Source organism: Schistocerca gregaria, chromosome 3 (assembly GCF_023897955.1).
Source record: "Schistocerca gregaria isolate iqSchGreg1 chromosome 3, iqSchGreg1.2, whole genome shotgun sequence".
Taxonomy (NCBI): Eukaryota; Metazoa; Arthropoda; class Insecta; order Orthoptera; family Acrididae; genus Schistocerca; species Schistocerca gregaria.
In genome coordinates this window covers 890,266,888-890,294,344 of record NC_064922.1, presented here as the reverse complement: position 1 = coordinate 890,294,344, position 27,457 = coordinate 890,266,888, and the positions used below count along the sequence as shown (strand labels likewise).

Sequence of the window (27,457 nt, the reverse complement as noted above, 5' to 3'; positions counted from 1 at the left end):
TCCACAGTATCCTTTCTTTCAGGAGTGCTAGTTCTGCATGTTTGCCAGAAGAGCTTCTGTAAAGTTTGGAAGGTAGGAGACGGATACTGGCAGAAGTAAAGCTGTGAGTACCGGGCGTGAGTCGTGCTTCGGTAGCTCAGTTGGTAGAGCACTTGCCCGCGAAAGGCAAAGGTCCCGAGTTCGAGTCTCGGTCGGGCACACAGTTTTAATCTGCCAGGAAGTTTCATATCAGCGCACACTCCGCTGCAGAGTGAAAATCTCATTCTGGAAACATCCCCCAGGCTGTGGCTAAGCCATGTCTCCACAGTATCCTTTCTTTCAGGAGTGCTAGTTCTGCATGTTTGCCAGAAGAGCTTCTGTAAAGTTTGGAAGGTAGGAGACGGATACTGGCAGAAGTAAAGCTGTGAGTACCGGGCGTGAGTCGTGCTTCGGTAGCTCAGTTGGTAGAGCACTTGCCCGCGAAAGGCAAAGGTCCCGAGTTCGAGTCTCGGTCGGGCACACAGTTTTAATCTGCCAGGAAGTTTCATATCAGCGCACACTCCGCTGCAGAGTGAAAATCTCATTCTGGAAACATCCCCCAGGCTGTGGCTAAGCCATGTCTCCACAGTATCCTTTCTTTCAGGAGTGCTAGTTCTGCATGTTTGCCAGAAGAGCTTCTGTAAAGTTTGGAAGGTAGGAGACGGATACTGGCAGAAGTAAAGCTGTGAGTACCGGGCGTGAGTCGTGCTTCGGTAGCTCAGTTGGTAGAGCACTTGCCCGCGAAAGGCAAAGGTCCCGAGTTCGAGTCTCGGTCGGGCACACAGTTTTAATCTGCCAGGAAGTTTCATATCAGCGCACACTCCGCTGCAGAGTGAAAATCTCATTCTGGAAACATCCCCCAGGCTGTGGCTAAACCATGTCTCCACAGTATCCTTTCTTTCAGGAGTGCTAGTTCTGCATGTTTGCCAGAAGAGCTTCTGTAAAGTTTGGAAGGTAGGAGACGGATACTGGCAGAAGTAAAGCTGTGAGTACCGGGCGTGAGTCGTGCTTCGGTAGCTCAGTTGGCAGAGCACTTGCCCGCGAAAGGCAAAGGTCCCGAGTTCGAGTCTCGGTCGGGCACACAGTTTTAATCTGCCAGGAAGTTTCATATCAGCGCACACTCCGCTGCAGAGTGAAAATCTCATTCTGGAAACATCCCCCAGGCTGTGGCTAAGCCATGTCTCCACAGTATCCTTTCTTTCAGGAGTGCTAGTTCTGCATGTTTGCCAGAAGAGCTTTTGTAAAGTTTGGAAGGTAGGAGACGGATACTGGCAGAAGTAAAGCTGTGAGTACCGGGCGTGAGTCGTGCTTCGGTAGCTCAGTTGGTAGAGCACTTGCCCGCGAAAGGCAAAGGTCCCGAGTTCGAGTCTCGGTCGGGCACACAGTTTTAATCTGCCAGGAAGTTTCATATCAGCGCACACTCCGCTGCAGAGTGAAAATCTCATTCTGGAAACATCCCCCAGGCTGTGGCTAAGCCATGTCTCCACAGTATCCTTTCTTTCAGGAGTGCTAGTTCTGCATGTTTGCCAGAAGAGCTTCTGTAAAGTTTGGAAGGTAGGAGACGGATACTGGCAGAAGTAAAGCTGTGAGTACCGGGCGTGAGTCGTGCTTCGGTAGCTCAGTTGGTAGAGCACTTGCCCGCGAAAGGCAAAGGTCCCGAGTTCGAGTCTCGGTCGGGCACACAGTTTTAATCTGCCAGGAAGTTTCATATGGTGGGTCTGACACACCGGTGTCAATGTGTTCTTTTTTCCATTTCCAGGAGTGTATTTGGCTGCCCGTTGTACCCATTCTCTAAATGTCCTCCGTGTTCGCAGTGGCACATCGTGGGGAGCAGATCGAACCGTCCTACTTCGCCTATATCGGTCGATCGTCCGCTCCAAGCTGGATTATGGGTGCTTTGTATACTCCTCTGCACGGCCGTCCATCTTACGCCGCCTCAACTCCATACAACATCGGGGTTTACGGCTTGCGATTGGAGCGTTTTATACTAGTCCCGTCGAGAGTCTTCGTGCTTAGTCGGTGAATTGCCACTCACCTACCGGCGCGATATACTGCTTTGTCGTTACGCCTGTCGGCTACTGTCAATGCCGGACCACCCATTGTATCGTTCCTTTTTTGACGACTCTCTTGACCGTCAGTACGGGTTGTATGTCTCTGCCCTGCTACCCCCTGGAGTTCGCTTTCATCGCCTTCTTCAACACCTTGATTTTTCACTCCCTGTAACCTTTAGAGTGGGCAAGAGCCACACGCCAACTTGGCTCCAGGCTCAGGTTCGCGTTCACTTTGACCTCCGCTCGCTCCCAAAGGAGGTTACCCCCGGTTCGGTATACCACTCCTGTTTTGTCGAACTTCTTTCGAAGTTCATTAATATGACCTTCATTCATACAGATAGTTCTAAGACCAATGACGGGGTCGGGTGTTCTTTTATTGTCGGGGCACTAAGTTTCAAATACTGGCTACATGGCCATTGTTCGGTCTTCACAGCTGAGCTCTTTGCCCTCTACCAGGCTGTTCTTTACGTCTGCCGCCACCGACATTCTGCTTATGTCATCTTCTCCGATTCTCTGAGCGCCATCCAGAGCCTCAGTGATCCGTATCCGGTTCACCCTTTCGTGCACCGGATCCAACGCTCTCTTCAGTAGCTGGTGGACGACGGGTCTCCAGTTAGCTTTATGTGGGTTCCTGGCCATGTCGGTATCCCTGGGAACGAAGCTGCAGATGCCGCGGCCAAGGCTGCGGTCCTCCAGCCTCGGACGGCTTCTTGTTGTGTCCCTTCATCAGACGGTCATTTGTCGGCGCATTTTATCGCTGTGGCATGCCGATTGGGCTGCACTTAGGGACAACAAACTTCGGGTCTTGAAACCTCTTCTCGCAGCTTGGACGTCCTTCTCACGTCCTTCTCGGCGGGAGGAGGTCGTTTTGGCCCGGCTATGAATTGGACACTGTCGGTTCAGCCATCGCCATCTGCTGACGGCAGCGCCGGCGCCATTCTGTCCATGTGGGCAATTGCTGACGGTCCGCCACATTTTAATGTCCTGTCTGGATTTTACTGTGCTGCGTCTTGATCTTGGCCTGCCATGTACTCTGGATGCCATTTTAGCGGATGACCCAGGAGCTGCTGCTCGCTGTTCTTCGTTTTATCAACTTGACACACCTGTCTCAGGACATTTGATTATTCTGTAGTTTTTTAATCCTATGCCTGTTAACACGTCTTTTATAGTGTTGTCCCTTTTAGTTGCTGTTTTAACCTTGTGACTCGTGGTACATTCCTAAATTAGTCAGGCGCTAATGACCATTGTAGTTGTGCGCCACAAAAAACAACAAAAAAAACAACATATGATTCTTTGCAGGGAAACAATGTAGAAAGAAAAAATGCCAGCAGGATTTATATTTAGATGCCAAGGAAAGGGATGCATGACAAGACTTGATGTTAAATTGTTTGAAGATTATATGGAAGAGAAAACCAGGCTTCTTTGCTTAATAGAAGGAAAATTTTGATGCTGGATTTGTTGATAGGATATCTCACCCAGCAAGTTAAGGATCTCTTAGCAAATAACAACACAGGCCAGGTAATAATTACCTCACAACTTCAAGTAATGGATGTTGTTTTGAATAGACCTTTTAAGGCTCACTTGTGACAGACAGCTTTACAATGAGTGGCTTTGCCAAGGAGACCAAGCCTTCGCTCCAGGTGGGAAGTCACAGAAACTCTCAATACCCATGCTGGGCCAGTGGGTCCTCAGAAAGTACTGCATAGCCAATGTTGTGGATGGCTCAGAAGATGGCATACTGTAGGATGAGTAGGAATTCCAGTATGCTTACGAATGAAGATGATGATGATGACTAAAAATAAGGGTGCAACAGATTACTGAATTAGATAGTCTGTGGTTGTTGCCTCTACCGTGGTCACTGTCTACATGTTGAGATGGCTTCACCATCTCTCTCCAAAAGGAAGAGGAATGCATTGTCTAGCTGGTGCCTGATGACCCTGCACACATGCCACATAGCATCGCTCTTTGGACTGCCACCCTGCCAGATGCCTGCAGCTGGTACAGCACCACTGCACTGTGACAACTGCTGTGGTAACAAGGGCACTACAGTCACCAAACACAGCCGGCATTATCTCACATCTGCAAAGATACATTGTGCTGAACACTTCCTAGTATCCACATGTCGGGTGGCCTCTATAGGACCGCTGCTTGCACCTCTCCAGCAGTCTGATGCTGAGTCTGAACTCAACTCTGAATCCATGTACTGTGATGAGTCAGTGATGCAATGCAATAGCACCAAGACAGTGGGAGTGCAACCAACAATTTTGATCATGACCAATTCCGAACCTGACTGCATCTGAGTGAACTGTGATCCCAGACTGTGTGCTTTCTCTCATCCCTTCCTGGAGCTTTATTGAATGAGTGGCAGTTATTCTGTTAGATCAGGACAATCTCTTATTTTATTTCATAGAGATTCTGTTTTCCGTTGTTCATGTTTTCTTGCCTGCTTTCCTGTCAAATAAACTTCCTCCATTGTGCAATGTTCCCTGGGTGCCTTCCTTTTTTCTGCATGCACCATCCCACCACAGGACACTGTAGTTAGAAAAGGGCGAAGGTAAAAATTGACGTAGACCTTTTTTTTTTTGCTTATTTTATTCTCCTTGTGTTATCAAAATGCAGACAATCAATAAATGACATTGGTTTTGATTAGGTATAATGTTAAATTTTTTAGGCAAATACTTTATATCGGTAAAACAGTTTGTAATTTTGAGTAGTCAGAACATGTTAAAAATAAAAATTTCTGAAGGAGCCTCTTAAAAAAAAATGGGGGGTTGTCTTAAACTCAGATAAATATAGTACACATTTAACTGATGGTAACCACTCTGTTGAATGCCCATAAACTACATACATTTTTAACTGCCAAATACTGACATAGTGACTGTAGTGGCTCAATACCAACTAGAGAGTAACTACAGCTATGTGCGCAACACCTACCTATAGACATGCATTTACGTAAAAAAAACAGACTGGTAAAATACTAAGCTATTCCATTTTAAAATGTTAACATGAAAGACGAAAGTAAAAGTGACAACAGTGCAGTAGCCAGTGAAGTAAGATTGATTGACCAATAGCTGTTTAATTAGAAAATAAAAAAAATAGGTACCATTTATGAGAGTGTTTTAATGTGCATGGGAATTCCCAAGATTCACTAAGAAGTCTCAAAAATGTTGAGTCTCCTAATTTGAATAATTAACAAACTGACTGGTTGAGTAAGTGAAAGCATACAGTTTTGGAAACAGAAAATTGAAATACACAATGATGGCACAAAAGTTTTGCATATGTATAAGTTCTGAAAATCGGAGAAAGTGGGCTTTTAAGTGAGCTATGTCAAACACGAAACAAACAGTTTCCAAGCAGCACTGAAATTTGACATGCAGGCAGTTTGGAATCATTGGAAACCAAGAATATGTCTTAAAAAAAAAAGTTTCCATTAGAACTGTGGTGACGCTTTCCATTTGCCTCCATCTGTAGCAACACTGAAAACCAGCAATCAGTGAAGCGTCCTGTTCAAAGGCTCCACCACGAGTGAAGGGCCCTCTGTTGTGCTGTAGTTGTTAGCTTTTAGGAATAATATCCCTGAATCAGCTCATGTGGCTTTTCCAAAAGGGCCCATTATTTATTGTTATCCCTAGCAATTAGTGTGCCTGTATAGTCATGTATGCCCCTCAGGATCATAGAAGGGAACCTAAATCGTTCCTTCAGAACTAAATATATTATTGTCACCAGCAATCAGTAAATCAAACAATGAACAATGAAATTTAATGAAATGCTGCTTGAGTAAGAAATAAGTTATTTCATGTAGCTATCATATATGTTCTTCTAATGAAAAGAGATGAGAAAAGGAAAAATAAAGTAATTTTGGCGTAGGAGTGGTATAAGAGTGAGTAGGATAAGCCCACTTTGCTTTGTTACTGTGCTACAGTAACTGTTAATCACAAGTATTGATTCACTATGAAATATGTTATGCACAATATTTGTATCTTTCAAAAGTATGCATTATTTACATAGCTGGACACTGAAATTTGGAGTGGATGTTTTATAATTTTTATTTATTTTTTAAACTGGAATACTACTGTTAAAACTGTACAAAGCTCAAATGTAGATTACAACTGATGCTGTACCACAAACCATGTCTTTCACTGCATTCACTATACAACAATACACAATATATCCTGAGTTGTTCATGAGTATTGATACAGTTAACACGAGAAACAAATTTAAGTTTTATGTAAAGTTTTTGAACCAAGTTTTAGAAAGTGAATTTATCTGACACACACAATTTTATTCAGACACAAAGTTAATACCGAAGTCTGCTCAGGTGTGTAAATAGGCATTTGAAATCCATAGATTTGGCATGTAACTCGATTTGTAACACCTACTAAACTAAGTGTTCGAAAAATGAGCACTGTAGTGTTGTTATATCTCACAAAAATAACATAAAACTGTAGAGCACAGCAAGGCACATTGGAATCTTTTTGTTTCTCCCCTTTTCCACTACTTCCCTCCCCCCCCCCCCCCCCCCTCGCCATCTCTTCCCTGCCCTCCATCTAACTTGCAGCACTTCACTGTCTGCCACCCCAAACATACTATCTCTTCCCCTCCTAACCCAAGCCTCCTCTTTACCCCCACCCAGTTGCCACTCTCATCATGCAGTGGTGCTGCCGCTCGAGTATGGTTTCAGTTGACTGAGACTGCAATCGTGTGCGCGAGTAGAGTTTGCGTGACTCTCTCTCTCTCTCTCTCTCTCTCTCTCTCTCTCTCTCTCTCTCTCTCTCTCTCTCTCTCTCGTGTGTGCGTGCGCGTGTGCGTGTCAGTCATCTATTGTTGATGAAGGTCTTAATGGCCGAAAACTTTAATTGTGAGAGTCTTTTTGTTGTGCCTATCTGTGACTCAGCATTTCTGCTATATGGTGAATAACATTTATGATTCTGATTTACATGCGTGGCTCTTTCTGTTTCCAGTTCTTGACTGTGAAAATAAATGTGCCTAATAGTGTTCAGAATCTGGTTTATTGTTTACTGTGTTCAATATTGTAAATGCAACTTTTGCTACATGGCTTATATTTTGAAACTAAGAAATACATTGAAATCCCTTTTGTGTAGCTTAAAATAATTATTATACTATAAATACAGTGAGTCTTATATGCCACTGGAATTTGGATTTGTAACTAGCTCTTTCAATGAATTGCTTATATCTTTTTTTTATGTTGCTGCAGGTGTTCTGGATGATAATGCAGACACTGGAACCAACAAAATTATGAAGATAAAGCCATTAAGTCCTCCTGGTAGGGCACATCTCTTGCAATTAGCTCTGAATGCTCATGTGAGTGATGCAAAACTGACAGCACATCTGCGCACTCTTCCACTGGATGAGGTGCTACTTTTGCTGCGTCATTTAGTTTACCAGCTGCAGCAAGACGTGACTGATGTTCGGCTGCTGAACTGGTCGTGCGCAGTGCTTGATGCTCACTATCAGCAGCTGCTGCTCAGCAGAGACAACCAGGTTTCCCAGTTACTTGCCGCCTTCCATCAGATTGTCATTGAAAATGTGAGTCCAGTAGCTGTTTGTCTAATTCATGAGACTTTGAGCAAATAATGCATAATGTAGCAGTAGCAAAATGGTTGGCTCATATCTGATGTGCGTGACTGTATCATTTTGAGTTGTATATTATACGTTATTAGATCAACTGAAAAGATATTTGAACTTGTGTATACTTCATGCACACATACATGCATAATTAAGTGGCTCTTAGGCTTTGAACAGGATTATGATGGTATACCAGCACTTGACTGTTAGATGAAGTGTTGATTGTGATTAGGCAGATATGAAGTTAATTGCTTTTAGAACTGTGGAATTACAGTTCCTTTTTCAGAGCAAAATCTTTGAAAGTACAAACATACACATTTCTGTTTTATTTGGCCCATTTTTACCAACTTAAAGAAAAATGATGTGTTACTATTCTCTAGTATTCATGCAGTGCAACTTCCACTATAGTTACTTTGTTCATTAAAGTCACAAATATCTTTGATCAGTTACGTAATTTAAATGGAAGTTAATCAGTGTCAAGGCTTATTTATGATGCTGCATCATGACTGTAAGTAGTGTTTCAGATTGAGGAAGGTGGGAAGGTAGGAACAGTGGGAATAATAAGATTTGAAGAGGGCTGCAAAATTGGAGGTAACTGGGGGAGAGGGGAACACAAAAACAGTGCCCTGGAAGAAAGAATATTTGGGAATGATTGAGGGGAAGAGGAGGAATGAGGAAGAAGAGAAAAGGGGAGGGGGTAGCAAGGAAGGAACAGGAGGTCAAAGAAGGGGTTAAAAATACAATTAACAGAGGCTAGGATGGGAAGAGTGAAGAATGTCTGAAACAAAGGATAGGGCAGGAAGAGCAGAGGGGCACAGGAAAAGCTGAGTTTAAAGTTGGCAACAGCAGGTACTGCATGACAACTGATTTACCTCACACTGCCACACCTACATCATTGATAATGGTTTGATCTATTGAAATGTTATTAGAAGAGGAATAGGATGAAGATAGAACTCAATATAATTCAAGATGGATAGGTTGTTGGGAAAGATAATGAATAAAGAGGACACTACCATTTCAGACTGGTTAACAGTGATAGAGGGGAGGTCAGAATTGTGGGAGGTTATGGCCTGAAAGGTTAATTTTTGGGCTAGACTCAGCAGGTGTTCCTACCTGTGAAGGTGTTGCTGAGAACTAGAGCTGGTATGAGCTGTAGTGTCCATGGATATTTCAGCTATAATAAGATGGGGTTTTGCTAAGGGAGGGATTACAGATTTTGAAGTGAAATTATTAGGGGTGTTCATAAAGAAACAAGCCAGAGACATAATTACAGTGCTCACATTTGCACAAGCAAGCGCGCGTGTGCGCGTTATAACATTTCAGCTCCTCAACACCAAATTAAAACGTTCCACTTCAATTTGTTTGCACTTATAGCGATCCCAGCTTCCTCAACCAAATTAAAACGTTGCATTAGGAGGTGTCTGCTTCGTGCAAAAGGTCTTGAGTTCATATTGACGACAACAAGTAATTCTTCATTACAGACGTTTATTTACAAACAGAATTGATAGACTTCACAGACTCCACAACTGACTCTCAGAGCTAACCGCACTGCATATCCGAACTGGCCACTGACAACTCCTAGGGGTATTAATATCTTTCCAAACAATGAGAGTCTTTGACAACGTTTTGTTTACAATACAATAGCAATTCACGACTTAAAACTAAATTAGACATTACAGAATTTTAGTACAGATTAAAGTAAGTAAAAGGATCAGTACATATAAATTCTTACAAGCATAATTTCCAAATAGATTTTATAACATTTTTCTACCAGCTTCTGGATAACCTTCACCAGATTTGTACCGATGTTTCCAGAAATATCTTGACATTTGATTCTGGATATTTCTTGAGTGATTTAGAACAACTATTTATATGTAAAATGATTTAAATCGTGTTTCAAAACGTAAATAAATCTTTTTAGCAAATTTTTGTTGATACAAATAGTCTTTCGAAATTAGGTTATGAAACAGTTTTCACAAGTTTTCGTATTTTTGCGATCATAATATAGAATTTCTCCATAGAAAGTTCCAGAAGTGTGCATTAAACGTTCATTTACAGACTTTCTCTTTAGCTGGTGAGTTTTTAAAAGTATCTTGTCCATATTATACGAAATAATTTAGCTCAAAACTGATAATTTATACAATTAATTATAGCTACAGCAAACAGTGAGTCTTTCTTTTACAAAATGAAATATAATTACAAAATTGAATAAAAATAGGTTACTAACACTAATATATATTTACATTAATTCTATTTTTGTTCTTTCTGTGCAAAATGTCCTAATATTGACACAGTACAATATTGAAACATCACTAAAGTTTCCCTTTACATTTTGCATATCTGTATCGACATCCCCTAAAAGTCTACAGTATCGAATACTTCAATATGTCCCAATATGTCCTGTAATGTTACAGCGTGCGCGCGCTCACACACACACACACACACACACACACACAAGTGACTGCCATCTCAGACCAGAATGTAGTTGTCATGTGGAATGGAAGCAGCAATCTGGAGGGGCCATGGAAGTGGAAGGGGAAGGGATAGGAAGGACTGGACTGCTAACAAGAGCAATGTTGGGAGGCTGTGGGACAGGTAGGTGTGGAGGGGAAAAAGGAATGGGGTGCGAGAAAGGACAGGAGTGGGGGGGGGGGGGGGTAGGAGATTGGGGAGGGGAGGGGGTGCATTGTCGGAGAGTGAGCAAGGTGATAGGCCAGAAGGGGGTAGAAACTGTTGGGTGGAGTGTGTAGGGACAGTAGGTTACTTTAGGCTGAGTATAGGATAATTTGTGTTCTCCACTGTCCTGGCTTCAGTGCTTCAATGTACAGTAACCTATCGTCTCCACACATTCCACCCAACAGTTTCCACACCTCTGTCTTATCAACTTCTCTCTGTTCTCATCCCCTCACCCTTTTTGTGAGCTGCACTCTGCCAACGCACTGACCCATCTCACCCCTTACCCCCCCCCCCCCCCCCCCATTTTTGGTCTCCATTCTTCCCACTTCACAGTCTCCCGACACTGCACCTGTTGGCACTCTAATTCTTGCATATTCCACCAGATGGCATCCCCCCCCTCCTCCACCACCACCCGTACCATGCTATCCCTTCTCCACTCTCTCCAGATTGCTGCTTCTGTTCTATTTGACTGTACTGTTCCAGTCTGAGCTGCGGAAGATGGTGGTCATGTGTTCATGAGTTGTGGTTGCTTGTGTGAATGAATGTGTGTGCGTTTTTCCTTTTCTGAAGAAGAGTTTGGCTGAAAGATGATGTGTAAATGTCTTTTTATTGTGCCTGTCTGCAGCTCAGCATCTCATCTTTACAGTAAACAGCAATCTATCTTTTCCTTATATTGTTGATATTCCATCCTGGAGTTTATTGTCTGAGGATGCTAAACTAGTAACTTGCCATCGTCTTTTTCCTTCCCATCTTGTCAATTCCTATTTCACTGTTTGGTTTCTTCTTCTTTTTTATTACCTTTTTGTCTCTGTTTTAGCCTTTTTATAATTTTTTTTTTTACATGTGCTTACACTAACCATTTCTATTTGCACTGTAGATTTTTCCAGATTTAAACTTGTGTTATTTATCCATCAGTTCCCAAGAATTTTTTACTAGTACTCTGTGCATCTTGTGTTAGGTGGACCAGAAAGTAATATTGTTTGTGCACTTGTCAATATTTGATTCTCATTTATCTGCTCATTGTGTGCCTCAAAGTCATGCCAAAGACATTATAAAGTTAGTGACTTTTTATGTATAAATAATTGAGTCTTAAATTTTTTTGCAATTGATGGTGAAATGGTCAGCCAAACACCAGAAGAGGTACATATGTAGCATTGTATGTTTTTTAGTTTCATAAGAGTAGTAAACAACAGGCAAACAAAAACATTTATGATGTTTATCCAAGTGCATTTGAGGTGATTTTTTGAAGTTAGAGTCTGGTAATGTTGATCTTTCAGGCTTGTATCGACCAGAAAGGTCAACAGCATTAAACAGTAACATGTTATGAGCAGAAGTGGAGGCAGCCTTGGTTGACCATCCAAGAACATTTGCAGCAGATTGGTAAAGACAACCAAAACTAGCTGATGCACCATGTGCAACATATTGCTCCAGTGGAAGATCACATAAGCATTTTTTTCTCATTGCTTGATCACTGGTGATGAAAAATGTGTCTTCTGTGATCATATAAAATGCAAAAGGCAGTGGCAGTAAGTGAATGAACCACCACAAAGTGCAGCTAAACAGAGTTTACACCTCAAAAGGCACTTTTGTGCGTTTGGTGGATTATTCACGTGATGGTTCATCTTGAGGTGCTGAAACCTGGACAAACGGTGATGCAGACCTTTACTGTGAACAACTGGATTGAGTAAATCAGTCTTTAATTAAAGTACCCATCAGTTGTCAACAGAAAAGGCATTATTTTGCAGCTTAATAATGCAAGAGCTCACTGTGCAGAACAAGTCCTGGAAAAAATTAATGAACTGGGTTGGGAAGTTTTGCCTCGCCTACCACATTTGCCCAGTTTTGCGCCATTGGGTTTTCATTTATTCCATTAGCAACAACATTTTATAAGTGACAAAAAATGTGAAACGTGATTGATGCCCAAAATGTTATCTTCAGATACTTTTCTCAAAAACTAATGGATTTTTATTGATCTGGAATTGAAAATTTGCATACTAGATGGCAAAAGGTTATTCATAATGAGAGTGATTAAATAACTGATTAAAAATAAAGACTTGTTAGCACTTTATGTGTTCGAATTTTATGCAGAAAAAAAAAGACATTACATTTTGGTCCCCCTAATATCTCTTTTTAGTAGTTGGAACTGCCTTATCCTCCTTTCCACCATCTGAGCTTCTGTACTTTAGCTGTTGTGTTTTGTACCTGCCTCACCTTCCAGTAAAAGAATTGTTGAACCAGTTGTCTCCCATAATGTTGCTGTTTATTATTATTATTATTGATCATTGTCAGTATCACGTATTTTAGTTGAAGCAAATAGCTGTTAACTGTAACTGATTCAAGAAATCATTTTATTACAAACTAAGCTCTCTATATGTATTTTGTTACAGTTGAGCTGCATGAAGGATCTTGAGACATCAGCAGCAATTCTCCATAGGCTGAAAGCAGGAAAACCATTGAAAAAGCGACAGTGTAGTAACAAAGCATACTCAATTGAAACACTTCGCCTGTATTAATGTATCGTAGTTGAAAATAAATGTTAAAATTTACTGTGTTTGTGTGATTAAAAAACCTTAGAAGTTCTATGTGCCTTCATTACTCAGTGATATAGTCCCACACCCCTAGAGGGTATAAGATTTTCCATTATTTGATTGGTAAGAAATTTATATATATATATAAAGAAAGGGGCTCATTTGATTAATAGGAAAATGCTGTACTAGCTTGATGTATAAATGAACAAGCATGTATAGTTGAGCGTTTTAGTAAAGTTGAGAAGAAAGATTATTCTGAGATTTAGAATTATATTTATCTTAAGCTGATTAAAATTACTCTGTGATTAACGTTTCAGCGAGTTGAATGGTAGGGGCCAGGTGCCAGCCAATCACAACTGCTTCTTAGGCTCCAACTGGTTACTGTATAGCCTGTCCTGCAGGAACAAGCGTTTCCAGGTGACATGGGCGTGTCTGCAGGGGTTAGGAGGGCTCCATGTGAGGTAGGCAGGAGGGGAAGGGAAACACTGTCAAACGTGCAGCGATTTTTGCATTGCTCTCTATACAAATATTTTTATGCAAATAATGCAGAAGTGTATGTGTTGCTAAAGTTAGTCTTTGGTAAAAATTATTGTTTCTGCTGAAAAATATTGGAAAGAAAAATGATTCATAATCTTGATCACACAATCATAAATAAACTATTTGGTTGAAAGCTTCAATTCCTCTGCACCTTACAATCTCACATCATAGCTTGCGTTTAGTGGCCATAGTTATTATGATGTTTGGAAATTAAGAAACCTAAAGCAATTGCCTAAATATATACAAGTCCAACTTGTCCGCTTTTGAGTGATGAAGTAGACAGTGCACAGAAAAGGTTCATTCCAAGCTTATAATGTGAGTGCAAGGGATGAGTATGAGAAGGAATGAGAAGATATACCACAAGGCTTTATAGGTAAGCCAACCAATGCTGTTCTTATGTCTGTGTCTCATGTTTCTATTCATAGGCTGAACAAGTGTAATGCCTCATGTCACAACTGTGCTATGCGCAAAGTGAGCTATTCAAGTAGATTAGATTGAGTTTTCATTCTGTGGACCCAAAAATGAGATGATTCTTGTGGCTGTGGAACATTTCAGAAAGTATAACATAAAAAAAAAAACATAGAACGCGTGATTATAATAATTTGTCAGAAATTGTCAAGACATGTGAATACTTAAAGTAACCTGGAACTGGCTAATATTTACAGCATTAATACACTACCAGAATGAAATATAGTTATGCAATCATACACAAAATACCTAATCTTGACTGGTGTTACCAGGTGATGTCGGAACTGAAATGTAACAGACATTTTTATATAAAATTGTCTAACAGTGCCTGTTAAGATAATTATACACTTTGCTCTCTGAAAACTTTTGCTTGGTTTGACAGGTTACCCCAAAATATGATCCCATATGGCATAATTGAATGAAATTATACAAAGTTGTTTAATATTTATGCTTTCTACATTTGACGTCATTCACATTGTAAATACAAGCGGGTTTAGCCGCTTCAGCAATTCTGTAGTACGCCCTTCCCAACTAAATTTATTATCGAGTTGTAATCCCATAATAATAAATTGAGTTGGAAAGGGCATACTACAGAATCGAGTTGTAATCCCAGAACACCGCCCCCCCCCCCCCCCCCCGCCCCATAAATCATGGACCTTGCCGTTAGTGGGGAGGCTTGCGTGTCTCAGTGATACAGACAGCTATACCATTGGTGCAGCCACAATGGAGGGGTATCTGTTGAGAGGCCAGACAAACATATGGTTTCTGAAGAGGGGCAGCAGCCTTTTCAGTAGTTGCAGGGGCAACAGTCTGGATGATTGACTTATCTGGCCTTGTAACACTAACCAAAACGGCCTCGCTGTGATGGTACTGTGAACGACTCAAAGCAAGGGGAACTACAGCCGTAATTTTTCCCGAGGGCATGCAGCTTTACTGTATGGTTAAATGATGATGGCGTCCTCTTGGGTAAAGTATACCGGAGGTAAAATAGTCCACCATTCGGACCTCTGGGCAGGGACTACTCAGGAGGATATTGTTACCAGGAGAAAGAAAACTGGCATTCTAAGGATCGGAGCGTGGAATATCAGATCCCTTAATCGGGCAGGTAGGTATGAAAATTTAAAAAGAGAAATGGATAGTGTAAGTAGGCTGTTTAGATTTTTTTATTGGTAACGCCACATAGCGCTCTGTATGAAAAATCACTGGCTGTGCTGTCTGCAGTCAGTGGCTGGTTGGCATTGTTGTAATACTCGCCATTGTAGTGTTGGGCGGCTGGATGTTAACAGCACGTAGCGTTGCGCAGTTGAAGGTGAGCCGCCAGTAGTGGTGGACGTGGGGAGAGAGATGGCGGAGTTTTGTAATTTGTAAGACTGGATGTCATGAAGTACTATATATATTATGACTACTAAGGTAAATACATTGTTTGTTCTCTATTAAAATCTTTCATTCGCTAACTATGCCTATCAGTAGTTAGTGCCTTCCGTAGTTTGAATATTTTATTTAGCTGGCAGTAGTGGTGCTCCCTGTATTGCAGTAATTGGAGTAACCAAGATTTTTGTGAGGTAAGTGATTTGTGAAATGTATAGGTTAATGTTAGTCAGGGCCATTCTTTGTAGGGATTTTTGAAAGTCAGATTGTGTTGTGCTAAAATTATTGTGTGTCAGTTTAAGCACAGTCATGTATAATTTTTCTAAGGGGACGTTTCATATGTCGACCCTTAGCCGAGGATACCTCAGTGGAATCTTCTGATTTTCTCCTTGTAGTTTGTGTAATTAGTGTAGATTTTGTTTATTGCTAGCGCGTGATTGTAGAGAGAATGTCCTTTGTAGTTGTAGTCTTTCATTGTTGTACAGTAAAAAGTTGTGGCATGCATGTAGAGTTGCACCAAGTATTTCGCAGTTGCGCCTGCAATTAACTAGATATTATTTGCTATGTTAATGTGTTCTCTTATTTTTGCTCTTCAAATTGTGTTTTTCTGTGTTGTCGTATGGAATATTGTGACAATAATGGCGTGTGAAAAACGTAATACTAGGCTCAAAAGTACAATGAGAAATGACAGTGAAGAGGAAAGCAGTGTGTTAGCGCCACCATGTAATGAATTAACTAATGTTCAAAGTAGTAATTTGGTAATAGTGCATAGGGAAATGGAGCGGGCTGCAAATAATGGTGTAGGCAGTGAAACAATTAGTGAACAGGGAAGCATTATCGATCGATCGGTCGGCAACAGCTCGCGTCAGGAATCCGAAATGATAAGACACAATCTTGCAAATACTGTACATTCAGGTTTTGCGTTCTCACCGTTTTCTCAAATAAGTCAAGACACATTTTCTGCTTGTCAGAATGGGAATGTTGCCGGTGCAAATGCACTGCCGAAAAGCATAGAGGAACAGATTCCCGACACTAATACATTATTATTGCAATTAATGCAACAAATGGAATAAAATCAGAGACAAACACAGCAAAAGGTTCAAAAGTTAGACACAATGGAACAAAATCTTCGGATGTTAGACACCACACTTGAACAAATACGTGAACTACTGAGTTACATAACATTGAATCGAAATGTCAAAAAATCTGTAATGACGTAAAAACACAAATTTGTGAGCATTTTCAACCTATTTTTTCGCGGCATGAAAATACATTACAGAATCACGAAGCAGCCATAAAAGAACTGCAAACTATTGTTCGTGAAAATCACGACACCTTGCAAGCTAAAATAGTCTCAGTTGCATCCAACGATTCGGTTACGCAACTTGCAAGAACTCAGGAAAACTTAAAGGACACAGTAGATTCGATTTCAACACAAATGGACACTCTGAAACTTGGTTCAGAAAAACACACTGAGGAAATGTGTTCACTATCGGAGAAAGTAGCCGAACTTTCGGATTTGTTCAGTAATTTATCTGCAAAGGTAGATGATGATCTGAATGACACAAGACCTGTAGCCATCATTGACACAGAAGAGTATGAACAAATTAAGAAATTCAAACAAAATCAGAATCAAATTAATACGCAATACAAAAGAGAAATCCGGGAAGTACAAGATCAGTTGACGCAGGTAATACAAAAATTACATATTTCAGAGGACACTCGCGCTACAACACGGGAAGAGGAACTTAGAAATACGGAAAAGCCACAAAATAATAACACAGGGCATTTCGGAAATCATGAAAGAAATTGGCAAGGTGCACCGAATTTTGAGATGGAACCGCCGACACGACGTAACAATGACCGATATGCTACTCGCCGACACGATGATTTTGACTATAAGCTGTTCATTACTGCACGTAAATTCAAAACATTTAAGAATTCTGGCAACGACATTCATCCACAAGCGTGGCTCCATCAATTCTCTCATTGTTTTCCTCCCAACTGGTCATTAGAGCACAGATTAGAATTTATGTGTGGCTACTTGGAGAATGAATCAGCTGTAAGAATGCGATCGGTCATTCACGATTGTCACAGTGAAGGAGAATTTTATCATGCCTTACTCTCAGCATATTGGTCTCAAGCTACACAAGATCAAGTAAAACATAGCATCATTGTGATGAAACATTTCGAACAATCTGAATTTTCCAGTCTTGTGAAATATTTTGAAGACATGTTACATACGAAACAATATCTTTCAAACCCATACAGCCCCTCAGAACTCATCCGCATTTGCTTAAACAAATTGCCTGAACATTTACGACATATTATTTTGGCAGGACGTTGCAAAGAGGACATTGAAGCTTTTCAGAGACTGTTACAAGAATTGGAAATTGACACTGACAATCGCGGAACGCGAAAACAGGAGCACAACAATTACAGGTCACACCTGTCACAATTCCGCGATGACAGAAATAATACACGACAAGGCTATTTGTACAACGTAAATCGTGACCAAAACAGACACCAACCGTATGACAGCCGTTGGCAGAGTAGTAATAATTACAGGGAAGGATCACCTCTCCGCGGTAATGACTATCACAGAGACAATCAGAGAAACAGAGAATATGGAAACCAAAATAATTATTATCAAGCTAGACAGAATAAGTTAAGACGCAACGGTCCAGCGCGCAGTTACGATTCAGGGAGAAATTCTCCACCACGTGACAGACAAGAAAGAAACTGTGGAATCTACCGACATGACGACAGACGATATGATCGTAACGACAGACCTGAATTGCAGCAGAACTGGCGGGATTCAAACAGAGCAGGGCCCTCTCGACAAGGTGAATTTGTAGAAGTTAGGTCTCCAAATCCCAATAACAAAGACACAATAGGCAATGACTCATACCGCTGGCAGCCACAAAACGTACGCATGAAACTGACGACGCAGCTGCCGTAGCTAGTAATTACGTAAAAATGGAAGACATTAGGGACATATTACTCCAGGAACACGACGTAAAACATAACAACATTGCTTATACTGTGATTCACATTACTGTAAATGACGTAAAATTTACGGCAGTACTTGACTCAGGCAGTCCCATTTCAGTAATTAGTGAAACAGCTTTTAGCAAATGCAACAAATCGAACGATTGCCCCACGCTTCCGTTACGCAAGATTAAATTACAAGGTGCAGTCATTGGAAAAAGTGTAGATGTACGTCAACAGACCAACTTAGAATTCTTTTGTCAAAGCCACGGCTTCTCTATGAACTTTCTTGTTGTTCCATTATTGTCGACTGAAATTCTACTGGGAGTAGACTTCTTGAATGAATACAAAGCAATCTTAAACTTTCACGATGCCGAAATAAGTTTAGAGAAAGAAGGTAAGTCAATAGCTTTGAGATTTGAAGATTGGCTCTCAAACCATGACGAGGAAATTAATCGGCTTTACCTTCTGTTAGACAACAGTTCGGAATTTTCTACGGAACTAGACACTAACAATCACTCTGCAAGTACTGACAGGGATGATATCGACGGCATATTTGAAACCAATGAGTTAATTCAGAATAAAATTAAAAAAATTGATAATTGTAATGACACTGATAGGCAGGACCTTTTTGAGATTTGACAAGCACATTCCACAGTTTTTACCCACAAAACAGGAACAATCAAGGGATTTCAGTACCAATTTCGTGTTCGTGAGCATACTAAATTTTGTGTTAGACCATAGGTAATTCCAGCACATTATAGGGAACGTGTTAGAACAGAAATACAATCTATGCTTGACGAGGGCATTATTGAGCCTGCAGTAAGTTCATACAACAATCCATTACATGTTGTTGAGAAGAAAAATGGGTCGATCAGGCTTGTCTTACATTCGAGACAAATCAATACTATCATTATTCCTGAAACAGACAGGCCGCAAACGTTGGAAGAACTTCTTCAAAATTTTAATGGTGTGAAAGTATTGTCTTCCATTGATCTCAGATCCAGCTTTTATCAGATCGAACTTCATCCAGAATGTAGAATATTCACAGCTTTCCTTTGTTTTGGCGTTTGATATCAGTTTCGGAAACTTCCTTTTGGCTTGAACATTTCTTCGGCAGCATTCATTCGCGGGCTAAATTCCATATTACCTGAGTTCTTAAAACGTCACATCACCTTATGTGTCGACGATATTCTGATAGCAGAAGCCTCATGGGAACAACATAATCGTATCCTCAACAGCGTGTTACGTATTTTTGCAGAAACTGGAATTACAGTTAACTTGGAAAAGTCTGAATTCGGTAGGACAAAAGTGAAGTTTTTGGGACATATTATTTCTTCTGAAGGCATTCAGCCGGATCCTGAAAAGTTAGAAGCAATCAGAGGCGTTCCAGTTCCATCCACAAAAAAACAAGTCCCCCGTTTTCTAGGTCTCGTAAATTTTTACCGTCGTTTTCTGAATATGCAAATTCTAGTTACACCAAAACTTTGTTCTCTCACTGGAAAAAATACTATTTGGAACTGGGACGAACAAGCACAGTTGGAATTCAATTCTTTGAAAGAATCGCTACTTAACGCGCCAATACTAGCTCATCCAGATCTCTCACAAGATTTTTACCTTAGCACGGATTCTTCTAAAGTCGGTCTTGGTGCCCATTTATTTCAAGAAGCCACAGAAAATGACATTACTGTTCAGAAAACCATTGCTTTTGCTAGCCGAGTGCTAACAAAATCTGCAAAAAATTATTCCGTTACTGAATTAGGGCATTTAATTTGGGCATTTAACAAATTCCGTTTCTTTCTTTATGATAATCACGTAAAAGTATACTGTGATCATCGTGCATTACAATTTCTTATGTCTTCAAAATTAAATCATGACAGGTTAAAACGTTGGGCATTGTTTATGCAAGAATTCCACTTCACAATAGTCAACATTCCCGGCAAGGAGAACATTGTTGCGGACGCACTGTCACGCGCACCGGCTGGGCTCGAGAAAAGTATCACAGAAAGCAACCTCGATAAAAATTTCAGTATTCTTTACATTCAGAAAGTCGCCTTGGAAAACTTCATCACCACATCTTTAAAGGACATTGCTCATGAACAAGATGAAAGATCCGATTTGGAAAGACATCAAAAGTAAATGGCATGAAAAGACAAAAACACAGATTCGGAATTATTATCTGGTTAGGAACAACATACTGTTCAAACGCTGCACTGTTGATGACAAGCTATGGGTACTTTGCATTCCAAACGATTTCGTTAATAAGCTCATTGGTACATTCATTTCAGCTATGCTTATTTTGGTCCACGAAAGTGTTATCATATTCTTCGAACGACTAGTTATGGAAAAGAGAATTCGAAGAGTCTGGTCTATTTGTAAACTTTGTCAAAAGGCGAAACCATCTACTGCCTCGCATCGTGCTCCATTGTTTCCTATCATTCCTTCTAAATTAAAAGAATTCGCTGCTGTTGATCTCTTGGTACCGCTTGTCAGAACATCTAATGGATTTTCGTAGGTTCTGGTCGCTGTTGAATTTACTTCAAAATTTGTTTTTTTCACTCCGTTACGTAAAGCCACTGGATGGTCTGTATCCAACGCCTTTGTTGAAAATTTCTTACGTGAAGTTGGACATGTTAGTAAAGTCATTTCAAATAACGGACCGCAATTCAGATCTGCTGTTTGGTCACGCATGCTTCGTAACCATAAAATCAAATCTGTTTTTATTTCGTTGTACTCACCACATTGTAACCCGTCTGAACGGATTATGAAAGAAATCAATAAGCTTTGCAGACTTTGTCACAGAAAGCATCAGCATTGGGACAGATATTTACACTTATTTCAAAACGTGCTGAATGAAATGCCTCATGACTCCACTGCTTTACCACCTGTTCTTGTACTGAAGAATAAAGAACCACCGAACAGAATCAGAGAGCTTGTACCGTTTCCGAATACACGTAAACTTCGACACAAAGACATAATTGATTTGGCTATTAAAAATATAAATTCTGCTGCAGACAAAAGGAGAAAATTACACGGTAAAGCAAATGCAAAGAAATTATGTATTGGTCAGAAAGTTCTCATTAAAGCTCATTCATTGTCACAAAAGAAGAAACACTTGAGTCACAAATTCTTTCTAGTTTACTATGGACCTTACAGAATCCGACGTATACCACATGATAATTGCGTTGAAGTTGAAACTCTGCGTACTAGGAAGAGTAAAGGTTTACACCACATTTCACATGTAAAACCGTTTATTGAAAGATAATCTGCTTTTTAACTTTGTCTTTGCCATAAAATTTTTCACTTCACGCTACTAGTACAATTTGTCAGACTTAGAATCTGTTAACATGCAATCATGTTTTAAGTTAAATATCCAGTCAAGAACCAAGATAACTTATTTAAACAGAAATTACGAATGCATTGTTATAGTGAACAGACGTCACAGTGTTATTGTGCGTGTACATTCTTGCTTGTTAGGTGCACGATTACGTAACGACTATAAGGCTGTGACATACTTAGAACATTTACCAGTACTGCTAATGAGATTTTAATGCAACATTTTGGTTTACTTGAAAATACATTCTGGATTTAAAGTACTTTCTGTGAGATACCAGTTGACTCAGTGGTTAGTTTATGTGACACCTACACGATTTTATCACGACGCTACTAATGAGTGACAATTTACAATGTTGCTTTTGCACTGTATCTGTTTTATATCTGCACAGTTTTTCTGTATTATTCTGGAAAGTAAATCATGTTTTAGTGGTAACGTTTGTGGTATAGCTACAATGAGACAGCCTTTTCTGTAGCACAACAATACGTACAGTACAGTACTTACTTCATCACGGCAATAAGCGTAATAACTAAGATATCTATACGCAAAGCATTTCACTTTCGTTTATCATGAGGTAACTACATTGACTTCTGCAGAACTTAGCTTTCGGAGGACAATAACTACGACACTTCCACAGAGATTGTCGTACAGCAAGACGCACATTTAGCGCTAAAGGACACGCATTTGAGTGATTAAGTTTGTACTTAAACCATTAATTTTTCAACATATTTGAATTACAAAGAAAGTTTTCCGTGATACATTTCATTCCGTTGCTGTAATCTGTAACACCTGAGGATATAATTACATTAATCCTCTGGGGGCTACCTGCTTACTTTGTGTACCATGTGTTTGGCAAGCACAAGGAGCCCTAGCTAATATGGTATTTGCTTATACAGCTTTACACATCGGTACCATATTTCTCTAACACACAAATTACACAGATATCTGATAATTTAAATGAGAGACAAACATTTTTTTTTTTACTACATCAGTGACACATGTTTACACAATTACACAGTTGGATAACTTGACACTTATGAAACTGTATTTTGTCTCTACTTTGTGAACTGTTCATATTTTTTCGGAACCATTGTGATACTATGAGAGCTTTGAATGATGTATTTGGTATGGGATCATGATTTTTAAAGTACGTTTGAAGCAGATGACACTTTTGACAAGAGCAGAGAATTTTTTTTAGGTTTTGAAATTATTGGAGGAAGCTACGACGATTTTGAGATTTGGCTGAGGTTTTATGATGTTATGATGACGATGTGTATTACGCTGTTGCGGTATGTTTATAATCAATAAGCTGATGCTATATGAGGAATTTGATTATGCTACGTATTTATTATGATGAAATATTGAAGAAGTGTCTACGAATATGTATATGTGTAATAAAGCAAGGAATAATGAGTAGTGGTTAGGGACTCTGGTTTGTGAAAAAGGTTGTTGTAAACCTAGAATCGTACTTTAAGAGTTATGAAATGTATGTAAATGCGTGAATGTATTACAATGACGACGAAAATTTTTTGGACACTGTTATATCAATAGGATTTTGTTTCTACAGATCAATAACGCAAATTCTTGACCTGTGAAATGTTTATATGAGACTGCCACTGTAGCGGAAACTGGTGTCGTGAATATTTCGGTAAGAAAGTTAAGTGACCACGTGCACATAATGCTTCGTGGGCACCCAGCTACGCGACAGCCACCTGGAAACAAGCCATTAGTGTGTGCCTTTCAGAGGCACAAGGAAAAGAAAGAGGCCATTATCCTCGCTATTTACATTCCTTTGTAGAAAGCATCGCAAAAACGACACGCTCATTACTTGGAAAAGATACTTATTTACATCTACACACCTGATAATGACAAGCGTTTTCTACGAGAGTTGAGAGAATTTGTACTAACTTATGAAATGTCACATGACTATTGAATGATATTTTTATGCTTTGCCTTTCATAGTTGCTTATTTCATTTGATATCTCGTTTCCAGCTGTGTTGCAGCATTGGTTTTATAAAATAAAGTTAAATGCATTTGCTAATGTGAACACTTTCTGTCAACAGGTCTATTAAATAATCATTTTATGATCCACGTTCTTCGAAAAAGGAGCACTTCGAAAAGAAAGAACAATAAGAAGGGATTAATAACAGTCAGTGCATACTTAATTTTCTTTTCAACTACTTGGTAATTTTTTGTAGAATTAGCTTTTGTGGTGCACCACTTTAATGACATAGACATTAAGATGTGAATATACATTTCCCTTATCTGCATTGTTGTCTTTACTGTAATATTTTTCTGCTTGAGCTTTGTCATGTTTAGATATAAGTTATTGCATTTGTTGCGCTGCTGTTTGCCAGGCATAGTGCTACTAAATTTCACTTTGTATTACTCTGTTAAGCTAGTTTTACGACTGACTTATTTTTCTTGTTTGCTGCTCATTGCCTTATATTAGTCGTAATATTGCTGCTTGCTTTGACAACTTCCATTTTTTTGATTGCCTTATATTAGTTGTAATATTGCTGCCTGCTTTGACAACTTCAATTTTTTTCATTGCTGTTTGTATTAATTGTTTTGTGCTGTTGCATTGCCTCGTCCCTTAGTTTAGCATCTGAGCTCAGTAGGTTTAAGTTAGCTTAAGAGGGGGTAGACTATATAAGAAACTAACTATGAGGAATTGGAAGAAATGCATTGAGAAGTTATAAGAAAATGATTTGGCCAAAAAAGTAGTGTACAGTGGAGAAAAACTATTTTTAAAAGAGGATGTGAACAAAATACAGAAAGCATGCTTGGACAGGATATTTTTGGTGGAAACAAATGTTGAGATACAACGAAAGATCTACAGAAGGAAGTTTTTGGTTGGACTGCAGTATCTAATGTCACACTGAAAACAAACCCTGTCCCATATTTTGTGTTATTATGCTATGTGAATTTTTTTTTCCTGTCTTTGTGTTACGTTGTAGAATCTTTCTGATAATATGTTATTTACTTTGTAAACATGTTTAGACATTATTTATCTGTTCTGTTTTGTTGCTCGTGTGTGAAGTTTATGTTTCAAAAGTTATTCTGATCTTTATGTATGTACTTATGTCATAATTTTGGTAACACTGATATGCATGTTTATTTCTATTCTTTTGTAAAGCCTGTTTTACTACAAATGTTATCTGTATTATTATGTTTTTAATGATGTATTTTGTACCTTTGTTATTGTATTCTTATGTTATAAAATTGTAATTGACACCAGTTCATCAAATTAAGCAACTTGTAAGTTACATTTCACTGCACACGTTTCTGTTGGCCATAGTATATGGACAATATGTGAGAAGCAGGGACTGATAGTGTTTGGACTTGTGTTAATAATTCAGCAAGGGACTGGATAACAGAATTGCTGGTTCTAAGGACATTTCAAACAAATTCTTTGTGAGTGGACAAGTGGTGGTTTATGGACTTGCTGTATTCTCTGCAAGACTCTTCAATGGTGCTTGTACACCTGCATAGTTGCAACAGATGGCTGCTGGCCGTCTCTACAAGGACTACACTGAATGTGCTCCTTTGATGACCCACCAGTACCATTATTTCTACAAGGACTGCAGTGGGTCAGCACCTTTGATGATCCACAATGCCACTATTTCTACAAGGACTGCAATGGGTCTGCACCTCTGGTGGCCCACCAACAGTAATCTCTACCAGGACCACAGTGGGTCTGCTCTGTGATGACCTACCTACCGATAGTCTTCAACGTCGACTGACCCTGCTGTGGCCCATTACCTGTCTGCATGTCAAGAGTCAGCACTGTCTTTGGTTGGAAGGACAACACTACTTCTTCAAGACTGCATGGAAATCCACTACTTCCAAGTGCAATTTCTTTTATTGCTCAGACTTTGAGAAAAACACTGCAATTTTACTGTGATGAATGATCAGTGCTGTCTTTATGGACTGTGAGAAAATTTTAGCTTTTTACCAACATTGTATCAATAAGTGTGTGCATTTGATGTCTTTGTTATTGTAATTATGAAAAATTTTATCAAATCATTATTGGCCATTGCCCAAAACAATTTTTAAAATTTTTTGTGGGGAGCAGGGGGGCTATGTAAATAGGCTGTCTAGATTTTTTTATTGGTAACGCCACATAGCGCTCTGTATGAAAAATCACTGGTTGTGCTGTGTGCAGTCAGTGGTTGGTTGGCATTGTTGTAATACTCGCCATTGTAGTGTTGGGCAGCTGGATGTTAACAGCACGTAGCGTTGCGCAGTTGGAGGTGAGCTGCCAGTAGTGGTGGACGTGGGGAGAGAGATGGCGGAGTTTTGTAATTTGTAAGACTGGATGTCATGAAGTACTATATATATTATGACTACTAAGGTAAATACATTGTTTGTTCTCTATTAAAATCTTTCATTCGCTAACTATGCCTATCAGTAGTTAGTGCCTTCCGTAGTTTGAATCTTTTATTTAGCTGGCAGTAGAGGTGCTCGCTGTATTGCAGCAGTTGGAGTGACCAAGATTTTTGTGAGGGAAGTGATTTGTGAAATGTATAGGTTAATGTTAGTCAGGGCCATTCTTTATAGTGATTTTTGAAAGTTAGATTATGTTGTGCTAAAATTATTGTGTGTCCATTTAAGCACAGTCATGTATAATTTTTCTAAGGGGACGTTTCAATAAGTTAAAGTTAGATCAGTGGGTATCAGTGATGTTCGGTGGCAGGAGGAACAAGACTTATGGTCAGGTGAATACAGAGTTATAAATACAAAATCAAATAGGGGTAATGCAGGAGTAGGTTTAACAATGAATAAAAAAAATAGGAGTGCGGGTAAGCTACTACAAACAGCATTTTGAACGCATTATTGTGGCCAAGATAGACACGATGCCCACGCCTACTACAGTAGTACAAGTTTGTATGCCAATTAGCTCAGCAGATGATGAAGAAATTGAAGAAATGTATGGTGAGACAAAAGAAATTATTCAGGAAGTGAAGGGAGACGAAAATTTAATAGTCATGTGTGACTGGAATTCGATAGTAGGAAAAGGAAGAGAAGGAAACATAGTAGGTGAATATGGAATAGGGGTAAGAAATGAAAGAGAAAGCTGACTGGTGGAATTTTGCACAGAGCACAACTTAATCATAGCTAACACTTGGTTCAAGAATCATGAAAGGACGTTGTATACATGGAAGAAGGGGCAGATGTGGACTCTGACCACAATTTATTGGTTATGAACTTTAGATTAAAACTGAAGAAACTGCAAAAAGGGGGGAATTTATGGAGATGGGACCTGGATAAACTGACTAGACCGAAGGTTGTACAGAGTGTGAGGGAGGACATTCGGGAACAATAGACAGGAATGGCGGAAAGAAATACAATAGAAGAAGAATGAGTAGCTTTGAGGGATGAAGTAGTGAAGGCAGCAGGGTTAATAGAAATCCTTTGGTAACAGAAGAGATATTGAATTTAATTGACGAATGGAGAAAATACAAAAATGCAGTAAATGAAGCAGGCAAAAAGGAATACAAACATCTCAAAAATGAGGTCGACAGGAAGTGCAAAATTGCTAACCAGGGAAGGCTAGAGGACAAATGTAAGGATGTAGAGGATTATCTCACTAGGGGTAAGATAGATACTGCCTACAGGAAAATTAAAGAGACCTTTGGAGAAAAGAGAGCCACTTGTATAAATACCAAAAGCTCAGATGGAAACCCAGTTCTAAGAAAAGAAGGGAAAGCAGAAAGGTGGAAGGAGTATATAGAGGGTCTATACAAAGGCGATGTCCTTGAGGACAATATTATGGAAATGGAAGAGGATGTAGATGAAGATGAAATGGAGGATATGATGCTGTGTGAAGAGTTTGAGAGAGCACTGAAAAACCTAAGTCGAAACAAGGCCCCTGGAGTAGACAACATTCCATTAG

The 27,457-nt window shown here is 39.7% G+C and overlaps 1 protein-coding gene across 1 annotated transcript in view; it reads left to right on the top strand.

Annotated features, from left to right (window-relative positions):
• LOC126355122 (nucleolar protein 11) overlaps positions 1-12,911 on the top strand; it is a 114,030-nt gene extending 101,119 nt beyond the window's left edge. Inside the window, exons 8-9 of the mRNA XM_050005303.1 lie at positions 7,285-7,616; positions 12,719-12,911. Coding sequence (XP_049861260.1) covers positions 7,285-7,616; positions 12,719-12,844 — 458 coding nt within the window. The 3' untranslated portion in view covers positions 12,845-12,911. The remainder of the gene's footprint in view (positions 1-7,284; positions 7,617-12,718) is intronic.
• Positions 12,912-27,457: the final 14,546 nt, after the last annotated feature.